At 38.3% G+C, this 13,016-nt stretch overlaps 1 protein-coding gene across 13 annotated transcripts in view; it reads right to left on the minus strand.

Annotated features, from left to right (window-relative positions):
- Positions 1 to 335: 335 nt before the first annotated feature.
- Positions 336 to 13,016, minus strand: part of PHF20L1 (PHD finger protein 20 like 1) — a 78,851-nt gene continuing 66,170 nt past the window's right edge. For 3 of the 13 annotated variants that reach the window (XM_074943833.1, XM_074943830.1, XM_074943831.1), the window contains exons 19-22: positions 11,224 to 11,419; positions 9,620 to 9,992; positions 4,760 to 4,925; positions 339 to 2,271 (exon numbers count right to left, since the gene is read on the minus strand). In XM_074943833.1, the coding sequence (XP_074799934.1) occupies positions 2,129 to 2,271; positions 4,760 to 4,925; positions 9,620 to 9,992; positions 11,224 to 11,419 (878 nt within the window). In that variant the 3' untranslated portion in view covers positions 339 to 2,128. Of the gene's footprint in view, positions 2,272 to 4,759; positions 4,926 to 9,619; positions 9,993 to 11,223; positions 11,420 to 13,016 lie in introns of all 13 variants that reach the window. The other 10 variants (XM_074943835.1, XM_074943834.1, XM_074943839.1 and 7 more) reach the window with 7 other exon arrangements.

The following is a 13,016-nucleotide window of genomic DNA, read 5'->3' on the forward strand; positions in this document are numbered from 1 at the left end:
GTTGCCATAAAAAAAAAAAAATCAACATTCCTTGACATATTCCTCAGTTACTGTATTTCCTCTTTAAATTATGGAGATGCCAATCCCTGCTATATAATTAAGATTGAGTTGAGTTTTGGAATTAATACAGAGCTGTAATATCACCAATACAACGGTGTGGTAACTGCTGTTGAAGAGACCTTTTAAATAGGTATCATTCTATAACGGACGTTGACACATTTGGTTTAGAGGTAAAATATTAATAGCATTAACTTACTTCAGACATGACCGATAAATTAGAGACTTTAGTGTAGGCATTTTTCAATAAGCACCCGGGCATGCTACTTTCTCTCTCAATGATGGTTTTATGATGAAAGTTCAAAGCACTAGTTTCAACATCTTTTGTACACAATCCATTTTTGGCACACTTTTCGATTATTTGAATCCTCAACAGGCATTCAAAAATTCAAGTTTTTTATGGTCTGTACATTATTTTAATCACTTTTTTACATTTCTGTATAGGATAGGAAGAAAAGTGGAAAATGTAGAGTATGCAGAATAGTTTTAATAAACAGTTTTACATACAGTACCTTACATATAGAACAGTGTGTTTGCAAATTTAAATAATTTTTGAATGTACAGTGGCTTGTACTCTTATCAAAAGGTAAATTCAAGTTTACTGTCTATCGGTTCTAAAATGCATTTATACAGAAAACTAGAACTGATAAACAGTTGTGAGGCATAAAACGTTCAAGTATCTTATGTCATCAATTAAATAGCCTCCTTTTAACAGTCATATTTTACAAATTCCAAAACCTGTACATACATTATTTTCAATTTTATAAACTGCTTGTTAAAAGGTAACATTTCATGTTAACCACCAGTTCTTATAGTCTATAGTAATAAAACTAGACATGTGTAGATATAAATATGTATATAGTATGTACATATGAATGTGTGTGTATATACACATATACCTACACATACATATGTAGCACTGGGTGCAGTGACAACTTACATGAGCACAGGCAAAGAGAAGGTCCTGAGCTCAAAATCCAGCAAGAGCTAACAGAGCAACTAGGTTGCCTTTGGTTTCATGATGTTTTACTCACTTATGACTGAAGCTAAAAGTTTTATAAAAACATCCTAGATAATGTATCTTTGCGATATCCAATCTAGTGGTTTAATAATTCACAGCCACAAACAAGCAGTTTTGCTGCTTTTGTCATTCCTCATCCCAGATGAGGTTGGTAAAGATTCAGAAGGTTAACACCAAGCTGAACTACCCAGGACAAAACGTATTTTGAATCCTGAATACTGCAATAGAACGTAAAAAAATATAAAACTAGATACAATTTTGGATGGATTGCTGGCACCAGGTAGAACTTTGAACAAAACTCTTCATGTATTTCACTATCTTCAAACTGTCATCCCAGTGGTTTTAGTATTATTTGGCACATCTGACCACTGTTTGCCACTTACGTTTTAAAAAGAGCCTAAGGGTGCTGTAATGAGGATTTCCATTAAAAAAAAAAATATTTATAAGGAGACCACCACATCCTGTTTCTTTCAAAAGTGAAGCAAATGTTTTCATTTTCCCAAATAACACTAATTAGATAAGAAACAGTTCATGGACTGCAAAAGATCAGTTACCTGCCTAAAACTTTGGGGGTGGACCAACTGTAGAGAGGCTATGGATCTCTCTGTGTCTGTATTTTCACTAGCAATGGGAGAAAAAATAATTACGATTGTACATTTTTCCCACTGACATTTGAGAGTTTGGCTCTTTCTGCTACTGACTATAAAATTATAGCATTTTCCATTGCAGAGATTTCTTGAACCTTCTTGTATGACCTGAAGGAGAAATTCTGTCACTTCACATGTCTTATTTATCATATTGTAGACCATGTCAATGTTCCTCAATATGCGACATATTGTAATTTGCATCTTGAATACAGAGTATTTAGCTTTTCAGTGTTAATTTCCTTACTCTAGATTTCCTTTTCTTTCTCCAAAGCTTCAGGCTAAAAACGTAATCAGCTCAGAACCAGACAAATATCCAGCTTTTTGCTGTCCTCCTGCCAGTCTTGTGGCTAATAAGAAAATTCACTGTAGAGAGCCTATTTTTATTCCTTTATTCTTCCTTTTGTCATACAGAGCACAGCGTGGCTATTTGCTGTACTTTCCCCATGTCAATTAAGAGCTGTTTGATACGTCGCTTGAGTTGAGGCAGTCTTGCAAGAGGATCGGGTGGTTCCAGCTCTCCAGTGAAGTCAAGCCAGCTTTCTAAAACTAAATTGAGAAAAATGTAAAAAAGAGTTTGATTAGAAAGGGATCTTCGGAAAAAGAGTGCTCAATCCTCCAAAGCTAGGTGTGTTGAAATGCAGTAAGGGCCATATCTTAGTGTCCTTGAAGTCAGTGGCAAAATACTTGAGGACTTCAACCTGACTAGGATTTGGTCCTAACTTGTCAACCCAAATTTAAATGGCTATTGTGCCCCACCCATGGCTCCATGCAAACCAGGTGTGTGACTGCCAATGATGCACCTCAGAATATTTCATAGCCAAACTCCCTGCCCGGATGAAGAGCAGCCTATCATAAAAATTCAGAATACTTACACTATTTGTTGCTAGAGACATTCTGTATTTGAGTTTTTAGGCTCATACCCTTTCCAAATCTACTTCTTCTGTATGCTATTGAACATGGACCAACAACCATTCTTGTAAATGCTGTCAACTTGCCAAGCCCGAGGGCAGCAGGTAATTTGCATAAAATGGAGCATGCCTCTGCCATATGCGTCATTAATATGAAGGTGCAACTTACAGATACTCAAATCGTTATTTAAATGAAGACATTTTCTGAAGAATCAAATAATTCAGTGCTCCATGGAAATTTTCATTCTTTTATGCATTTTAAAGTGTTCCCCTTATTAATCATTCCAATTACTTTGATAGCTAAATTCCAGTAATATAAAGGTATGTTAGGACAAATTAGCCAACAATGTGTTGATGATACACATACAAAGAAAAGACTCCAGCTCACTGTCTCAGCTGTCACGATTCTGCAGTACTAAAAACTCAACAGGAATAAAAGGTTGTGAAGACTCACTTCTGTCACTAACTTTAAAACTTCAAAAACAGACTCCAACGAGAGACTGCTGAATTGGAATTAATTTGCAAACTGGATACAATTAACTTAGGCTTGAATAGAGACTGGGAGTGGATGGGTCATTACACAAAGTAAAACTATTTCCCCATGTTTATTTCCCCACCCCCCACCGTTCCTCAGATGTTCTTGTCAATTGCTGGAAATGTCCCACCTTGATTATCACTACGAAAGGTTTTTTCCCGCCCGCTCTCCTGCTGGTAATAGCTCATCTTAAGTGATCACTTTCCTTACAGTGTGTATGGTAACACCCATTGTTTCATGGTCTCTATGTATATAAATCTCCCCACTGTATTTTCCACTGACTGCATCCGATGAAGTGAGCTGTAGCTCACGACAGCTTATGCTCAAATAAATTTGCTAGTCTCTAAGGTGCCACAAGTACTCCTTTTCTTTTTGCGAATACAGACTAACACAGCTGCTACTCTGAAAACTAACTTTAACGTATCACTAAACAAAAACAGGGAGCAGGTGATATAAGACAGTCACTTTCAGAGTGGAATCTCACTAACTTCTGACTGAATTTCAGTGCTCATAAAAAAGAGGGAAGGCAAGAGTCTAATCCCATTTTTCTAGAAACATAGTCAATGTACATGCAATCTGATCATAAACATTCCATCAGGGCTAACGTTATTTTGTTTTAGGTAAGAAATAATTAAGGACACAATAACTACACTTTGTTCAAACTCTCTTCATTTGTGAAGTGAGTCTCAACATGTGAAAACTAGGGCTGTGAAGCAATTAAAAAAATTAATAGTGATTAATCACAGTTTTAATCACACTGTTAAACAATACTGGAATACCATTTATTTAAATTTTTAGATGTTTTCTATATTTTCAAATATAGGCTATGGGCACAGAGCTTCAGACCCTGCTGCTGCGCCCGGAGCTCCGGGCTGGGGCTTCATCCTCCCACCCGACCCAGAGGTATGCAATTAACATGTTAAAAAATAATGAACATGTTAATTTTGTTTTCAGTTAACTTCAGGAGTTAACTGCAATTAATTTATAGCCCTAGTGAAAACTGAATGCATTCATCTATTACAACACTTAGTTCTACTGCATCATCTTTGTGTAAATTTGTTGTTATGAAGCCTGGTCTGCCTCCTTAATCCAGGCTATTACCAGTTAGTTTCTAAACCAATACACAGTAAACCACAGCTGAAGATGAAGACTTCTTTCCTCTTCCTCAGGTAACTGATTGATACTATTGCCCAAACAAATGCTATCAACTTCAGGAGATGCTGCAGATTAGTAGGCAGAGCATGGGAGCAGGAGCCTGCTATTTCATGGTCTCACTGTGTGGCCTTGGGCAAGTCATGTTGGCCCAGGTTTTTGATTTATTGTTAATGCTGCATGCCTGGGCTTGACTTCAGACATTCTGAATACTCATTACCTCAGTAGATGTTGCAGATGCGCAATATCTCTGAAAAATCAGACTCTGGGTGTCCCAGAACCCCAAAATTATAAACACCTTTGAAAATTTGGGCCTTAATCACTGTCTTAGTCATCTACACGACAGAGGTAATGGGAGACTTCTTCTTGTTCATTTAATGCTTTGAATGTTCAAAGCTCTATACAGATTAATGTCAATATTTCGTAACAATGTAATTACCATCAACTTCTTTTTCAATGAGGTCCATTCTGCTGGTGACTTCATTCTGTACATTCTCTATGTGGGTAAGGAGATTTAGCTGCCATTGAAGATGGGAATCCACTTGTTCTTCTGATCCTTTTTTTTCATTACAAGCACACACCACATTCCCTTCAACAGTGTTCTTCTCCATAGGACCAACAAAAAGCAACAAAGTTAGCCCTTAATAAATGCTTTATTTTCAATTTCAATCCACTTGGATTCTGGTTTTGATTATAATACTTGGTACAAATGCCCTGAATGATGGAGTTTTTAATTGTACCACTATTTCACAAAAACATAAACATGCATATCGGTATGCAGTTTTTAAGAACATTAGCGGACAATAAGAGCAATAAAAATGTCAAACAAATGAGTACATCTAGCTTTCAGGATTACCACAGACACAGAAGAGTGTTAGCAGAAAGCACCAGGGGGCAGCGGGGGAGGCAGTGTTACGTTCACAAGATCCTGTACTCAGTTTAGTGCAATAGGAGTGGCCCACGTCTCACCACTCTGCTACATAAACTTCTAACTCTTAATTCATGAAGTGCTGAATGCACCAGTGAGCCATTATCCAATTCAAGCAAGAGTCCAGGATTTTTTTGTGTTTGCTGTCCAACAGAGGATGAAGTGAAAATACAAAAATGGAATTATATCTAAAATCCCAAAGTTTGTCTGTTAAATTAATTTCAAAGTTCATAGCATACTGACAGACAGATTTAAGACAAAAGTACATTCCTTCTTCAGACTGCTGTCATCCTGTGTAACTTGTTACCATGGTTAGATCACATGGCTGGAGTATTAAAAGGGGCCATATAATTGTATGACCAGTAACACGTATAGCTATGAGAACTAAAAGCAAATCTAATCGTTTTCTTCCCATGTGTATTATTCCATAATGTGCCAGGTACATTCCTGTGAACTCTCAAGTAATAGCTATGACCAAAGACAAGATACCTGATTTAACAGCTCAAAGGCATGAGCTAGAAGAGCAATTCCCATAAATTTATATAAACAGTTGATTTTAACTGTAGAATCCAATAATCCCACATATACTGAAGCTGTCTGACTATCGGTGATTATTGCATTTCAGACAGAAACTCAACGACAGTATTAGTTTGATAGTACGCTTGTTAGTCACTATCAGTGCAAGCCAGCTGCCACAGAAAAGAGTGAACAGTGTTATAAATATATTGATAGAACTGTTTGAGAAACCCACATTCTTGAGACTATTTTGCATCTGAAAAGTTTTTTTCCTGCAAAAGTGGCCTGAAATGATTTATTAAACAAAAATGTTCTCTTCCTGTTTTTCTGAAGCTTTAGAAATATGAATCCCACCAAATCTGGACTTTCCTGCTTTTGCTGGTCTATGGGTGGGTCCTGGAGATGACATACTGGGATTAACACTTGCAAGGGGGACAAGCTATTTAAGATTATGGACATTGTTGGCATAAGAACAAATGAGGGGGACCTATATGACACGTGAGATCAGGAAGGGCATTCTAACACTAAGGGGCAGTGCAGAAGAAACATTTGGTGGAGAAGGATACAAAAGGAACATGATGGAAGTGTGCAGGGTGAGGCGGGGCTGTGTAAAAGCTTAAGAGTCAGGAGTGAGGAAACAATGTTAGGGGCTGTCCATAAATGACACAATATGTTTTGGTGAGACATGGTGGATGAGGTAATATCTTTAATCGGACCAACTTCTGTTGGTCAAAAAGACAAACTTTCGAGCTACACAGGGCTCTTCATTTTCTGGTAATTTTCAAGACCTCCTCCAGCCCCCTGTAACACTTTGTAACACTGAAACAAACATGCAAGATTAAGGACACTCCCACCCCCTAATGTGTTTTGTAAATTTACGAACAACCTATGATGTTTAAGGAGAAGCAGAACTAATAAAAGGGGACTCAACATTGGATACCATCTGAGTGTGTGAAAGAGAGGATCGGCAGTAGAACTGTGCATAGACTGGAGATGTGGAAACAAGAATCTGAAAGGCCAAAGGTTGCAACAGTTTAGGAGGGACATTGCCAAGTCATAGTCAAGGGTTTGAGGAACAGGGTTGGAGAGGAGAACTGTAGCAAATATAGTTGCTCTTGAGTCAGTTCAAAACAGTTACAAATAATTCAAATCGTGTCTCAAGCCAACTTGAAAACAGAGCTGAAATCAAAATTAGGATAAATGCAAAATGGTTTACATAGGAAATAGGGATGTAAAATCTTAACCATTAACATTAGTCTTACCAGTTAAACCACCTTAACCGGCCGGCCAGCCCCAGCAACCCCACCCGCCAACCTCACTCAATACAGAGTACAGTAAGGTTAGACAGACAGTACTTTATGGTGCTGTGAAAGTAGTGGAAAGGAAAGGACTAGCTGACCCAACAGATTCCCCTTCCAAACCTAATAAATTGTAACCAAAAGCCAGTAAAGTCATAGCTGAGATTCCAAGGAAACCTGAATTCTGCAGAAACGGATATATGGATTGTTTTTCCAAGATATGACCCTATTCAGCAATATTTCATATTGCTGCATGTGTCCTTACGGCACACACTCAATATGTAAACTATATTATTGAACAAACAATTAACTCCAAGCAAGGTGAAGTGTAATTTTTCATTAAAGAATATATAAAATTTATTTATGTTTGTGACACCAGAGTACCAAGAAAAAAAAGTAACTGAATAATTTTTTTTAATGGGGGAGACAAGTGGGTGAGTCTAAGTGTTTTATTTATTTTCAAATACTTGGGTATCTCAAAAAGCTTAAGAAGTTTTTTTGTTTTAAGTCCGCTTCTAGAGTAAAACCAGACACTTTCAGCCCCCCTGCCCAAATCAAATCAATGGTATAAGGAAGTTACAAGCAACTGAAAACAGGTTTAGAGGTGTGGGCACAACCTTTACTATAGCACAGGGGTGGGCAAACTTTTTGGCCTGAGGGCCACATCTGGGTATGGAAATTGTATGGCGGGCCATGAATGCTCACAGTTCTCGGCCAATGGAAGCTGCAGGGGAGGCGCTTGGGGTAGGGGCAGCGTGTGAAGCCCCCTGGCTGCCCCTACGCGTAAGAGCCAGAGGGGGGACATGCTGCTGCTTCTGGGAGATGTGCGGAGCAGGGCAAGCCCCGAACCCCGCTCCCCGTCGGGAGCTCGAGGGCCAGATTAAAAAGTCTGAAGGGCCGGATGCGGGCCCCGGGCTGTAGTTTGCCCAGCCCTGCTATAACATCACTAAGATAAAACTATAGAAAAATCAGCACTGTATATATTAGATGGGCTTTACATTTCAAAGAACTCTGTCTAAAACATTTGTTAGAAATCTTTACATGAGCAGAAACAAGCTTAGTTAATTGTTAACCTATATGACTGAATTCTGGAGGGAAGTTTGGTGTCAAAAGAAAGATACAGACCAACGGTAAATATAATTAGAAATCCAGGTTTTAAAAACTGTTAAGAGACCAAAAGACAACAGAGAGAAACAAACAATTTGCTCTTCAACCAATTTCTTCTGTTACGAGAAAGACAACAGGTTCCGTTTATACTCTTCATTTTAAATACAGGGAATCAATCTCTCTCAAACCAATAGAATCTTTCAAAATGGAAAAAAAAATAAGTGCAACCACAAACTTTTCTTGAATACAAGAAATCTAGATGTACTGGAACTTCTTAGTTATATTAACAGAACCACCTCCCTATAAGCAGAAATCCACTGTAGCTGGGTTTACAAATTAGCAATTAATGAATTAAGACCATAAGAACGGCCACAGTGGGTCAGACCAAAGGTTGATCTAGCCCAGTATCCGGTCTTCTGACAGTGGTCAATGCCAGCTGCCCCAGGGGGATTGAACAGAACAGGTAATCATCAAGTGATCCATCCCCTGTCACCCATTCCCAGCTTCTGGCAAACAGAGGCTAGGGACACCATCCCTGCCCATCCTGGCTAATAACCATTGATTAACCTATCCTCTGTGAACTTATCTAGTTCTTTTTTGAATGCTGTTATAGTCTTGGCCTTCACAACAGCCTCTGGCAAGGAGTTCCACAGGTTGACTGTGTGTTGTGTGAAAAAATACTTCCTTTTGTTTGTTTTAAACCTACTGCCTATTAATTTCACTTGGTGACTCCTAGGTTTTGCGTTAGGAGAAGCAGTAAATAACAAACACTAACTTACTTTCTCCACATCGGTCATGATTTTATAGATTTTCAATCAGATCCCCCCTTAGTCGTCTCTTTTCCAAGCTGAAAAGTTCCAGTCTTATTAATCTTTCCTCATATGGAAGCCGTTCCACACCATTTTTGTTGCCCTTTTCTGAACCATTTCCAATTTCAATATATCTTTTTTGAGATAGGGCGACCACATCTGCATGCAGTATTCTAGATGTGGGCGTACCAGGATTTATATAGTGGCACGATGGTATTTTCTGTCTTATTAACTATCCCTTTCTTAATGGATTCCCAACATTCTGTTCACTTTTTTGACTGCCGCTGCACATTGAGTGGATGTTTTCAGAGAACTATCCACAATGACTCCAAGATCTCTTTCTTGAGTGGTAACAGCTAATTTAGACCCTATCATTTTATATGTATAACTGGGATTATGTTTTCCAATGTGCATTACTTTGCATTTATCAACATTGAACTGCAACAATCTAAATCCAACCTACTTCACCATAATGAGTTTCACTACATTAAACTTCATTTTAAGTGGGTTGTACTGATCCATCTGCCTACCAACAGAACACATATCAGTTGATAATTCAGTAATGGGCATGCACTTCTAACTATTTTATGAGTTTGATCTTTTTAAACTCTAAGTCTATACATATGAATAATGAGTTTTACCTGCTCACTCACGCCATCTTCTTTTAAAGAATATTGTAAACAGTTTTTATCATCTGAACAAAATTCCTGATCTTCCTCAAAGCTACTTATATCTTCATCATCTGAGCTCACATGGTCAGTAACTGATTTGCAGTCCTGACCAAAACTCTGTGGTTTCTGGTAACTGTGCTCGCTTATAATGTAAGTTTCTTCCATCTTCTGGGGTAAACTAGGGGGTGGTTCTTTACGGCTTTGGTTGTGACATGTCCTTTCAGATGGATTAACAGTATCTGGCAAAGTCACTATTTTCTTCTCTACCCCAAATGTTACTTGCTCTTGCTCTTTTCGTACCCCTGAGCAAGCCCAAAGATGAAGATCAGGGTGATGTGTATTTCTGGAAAGAAGGGGAGAAGAAAAGTTAGAATAGAACAATCTCTTTCAGCAATGAAATCTTTTAAAATTCTTAAAAAGAAAAGGAGGACTAGTGGCACCTTAGAGACTAACCAATCTATTTGAGCATAAGCTTTCGTGAGCTACAGCCACTGTATTTATATTAATAGGCAATTTTTTAGGGGAACATAATTGCCAAAGATTTCACCCAGCATTGCTGTGGACCTCTTAATTTTTGGTAAATCCATTATGCCCTGGTCATCTTTAATAAGTGTGTTATGATAAAACAAAAACGCGAATACTCCCAAAATGTCCACTCCTGTCAGGTGCTGAGCACTATCAACTGCCATTGAAATTTCCATTGCCTGGCATGATTGGACCAGTAAACAGTACAGTGGAAGTATAATTAGAAAATTATACAAAAGAGAATGTTAAACATTCAGGCTTTGAAGAAATGACTGTATCCCAAATTAGCCAACCACATAACGATTGTTCAGACAAAGCACAGTCTACTAGCTAAAGTACAGCAATGGAGATCTGGGCTCTGTTCTGAACTGAATAATTGTCGGACCTTGAGCAAGTAACAACCAATCTGTGACTCAGTTTCCCCTTCTGTAAAATTGGCATAGTAATTCCTAATTTCACACAAATATTTGAGAGAATTAATTTAATACTATTTATTAAGAACTCTGAGATGATTAGATACAGGGGAATAGATTGCAGGTGGCAGATTTAGAAGCGCAGAAGTCTTCATTTCGCTTTCAAACCGGATTAGACAGATACTACCACATGCAAGTTTTGGATAAAAAACAGTCTTTAGCCTCTTCAAATATTTTTCCTTTGTCTCAGTATTCATCATTAACAGTCAATAGTAGGAGCACAAATTCACATTCTAGTGTTTAATGGAGAAAACAATTACATTCCCACTTACCAATATTTTTTTCCCCTCAGGCTTTGTCAAGAAGTGCAGACCCTGGATTCCTCCTCACTGAGCTGAGAGGAAGAGGAGGAACCCAGCTTCTGCCCTGTCACAGACTGAGCTCCAGAACGCATCATCATCTATCCAAACAATTCAAATTGTGCCATGACATTTTCAATAATATACTGCCTAAATGTGTACCGATATACATCTGTTTGGTCTTTAATATAAAAATTAAAAAGAAAATTATCCTGACATACACACTGAGCTCTCACTTCCTCTATAGATGGGGAGGAAACACCAGACCCACACTTACTTTAGTATCCCAATCTTCAGCTGCAGTCCATGTAGTATTTCAGTTACACCATACACATCAGCCAGCAGGTGGTGTGTTGACACTATCTTTTTGGCATTAAGGTGAGAGTAATTTTCTTTTAAAAATGATAATCCACACATATGCCCATTGTTTAACCAGTCCTTATCGTAAAGATATTTGGCACTCCATCTCTGACCTACGGGTAAACAACAATCAGAATTTATTCTCCAGAAGTGACTACAACAGTCAGGAGTGGTATCCTTAAAATATTTTCTGACATCCTTTCTTTTATCATGGGTTTTCAAAGAAATTCACATCATCAAGTATATGACACAGTATACTGTCTGACTTCTATAAATGACATTTTAAAAGAAAATCAAACAAATAACTCAGTACTCAAGCGTGACGAAGTAAAAAACATTCTATACCATGATACACCTGTGAACTGAATTTGAAACTGAATTAAAGTTGTGAATTATAATGGTCTTTTCTAAAAAGATATCCACTTACTGAAAAGATAATTTAAGATACCAAGAACTTAAGATTAAAAAAAGAGATGGGACATTTAAATGGATATCAAGAATATTCAGAGCTATGATAAATAACAACAAAAAATTTGAAAAGCTATTAAACCTTGTGCTTCAGGGCAAGACAGGATTTTAGATCAGGATTTACAGCAGGATTCTACACTTTCTTCTGAAATATCTCATACTGACCCCTGTCAGAGACGGATATTGGACTAGAGGAACTTAGGTCTGATCCAGTCTGGTGACTTCTGTTTCTATACCGCAAGTATGAGTGAACCCTAAGTAACTTAACTGATCACCTTACTTTTATACTAATTTAATCATCATAAAAATAATTGTATCCCTAATTATTCCCAGAACTATATAGTACTTTCACTTTGCAACTGTTAAAAATAGTTACTCACCTTCCTGTTACTGTTGTTCTTTGAAATGTGTTGTGTGTGTCCAACACACTGTAGATATGTGCGTGTCACAGCACGGTGCTGGAGTGTTTTCCCTAGTAGTACCTGGAGGGGAGGCCCTGCTCATTCTTTGGCTTCCTCATGCTCTGAACTGAGGGTATAAAGGGTGGAGTCGCCCCAATCATCCTTCAGTTCCTTTGCACTGGGATCCCAACTATAGACTCCAATGCCTGGAGTCTAAGGATGGGTCATGTAATGGACGTATGCAACACATCTCAAAGAACAGCAGTTACGAGAAAATGAGTGTTTGCTTTTTCTTCTTCGAGTGCTTGCATATTAACATTACACTGCTGGCGACCCCCAAGCCATTGTCATTGATTCCAAGGCCAAAAGGGACCATTGTGATCATCTAGGTTGACCTTCTGTGTAACACAGGCCATAGAACCTCCCCAACATAATCCCCGGAGCAGATCTTTCAGAAAAACATCCCATCTTGATTTAAAAATGGCCAGTGATGGAGAATCCACCACAACCCCTGGTAAATCGTTCCAATGGTTAATTACTCCCACTGCTAAAAATTTACACTTTATTTCTAGTCTGAATTTGTCTAGCTTCAACTTGCAGCCATTGCATCATGTTACACCTTTCAGCGGTGGTGTGGCTTGGAGTGTCTTCAGAAGAGGGACTGTAGGACTGCTTTCCCACATTCGTGTCTTGCCTTGATGCTGCAGTAATTGCACAGTGTCTAGAAAAGGTGCAGACAGAGGACCACATTGCCGCTCTGCAGATGTCCACAATAGACACATTTCCACAAACGCAGCAGAGGCCAAGTGAATTCTTGTTGAGAGAGATGACAGCTTCTAAG

Source organism: Natator depressus, chromosome 2 (genome assembly GCF_965152275.1).
Source record: "Natator depressus isolate rNatDep1 chromosome 2, rNatDep2.hap1, whole genome shotgun sequence".
NCBI classification, from domain to species: Eukaryota; Metazoa; Chordata; order Testudines; family Cheloniidae; genus Natator; species Natator depressus.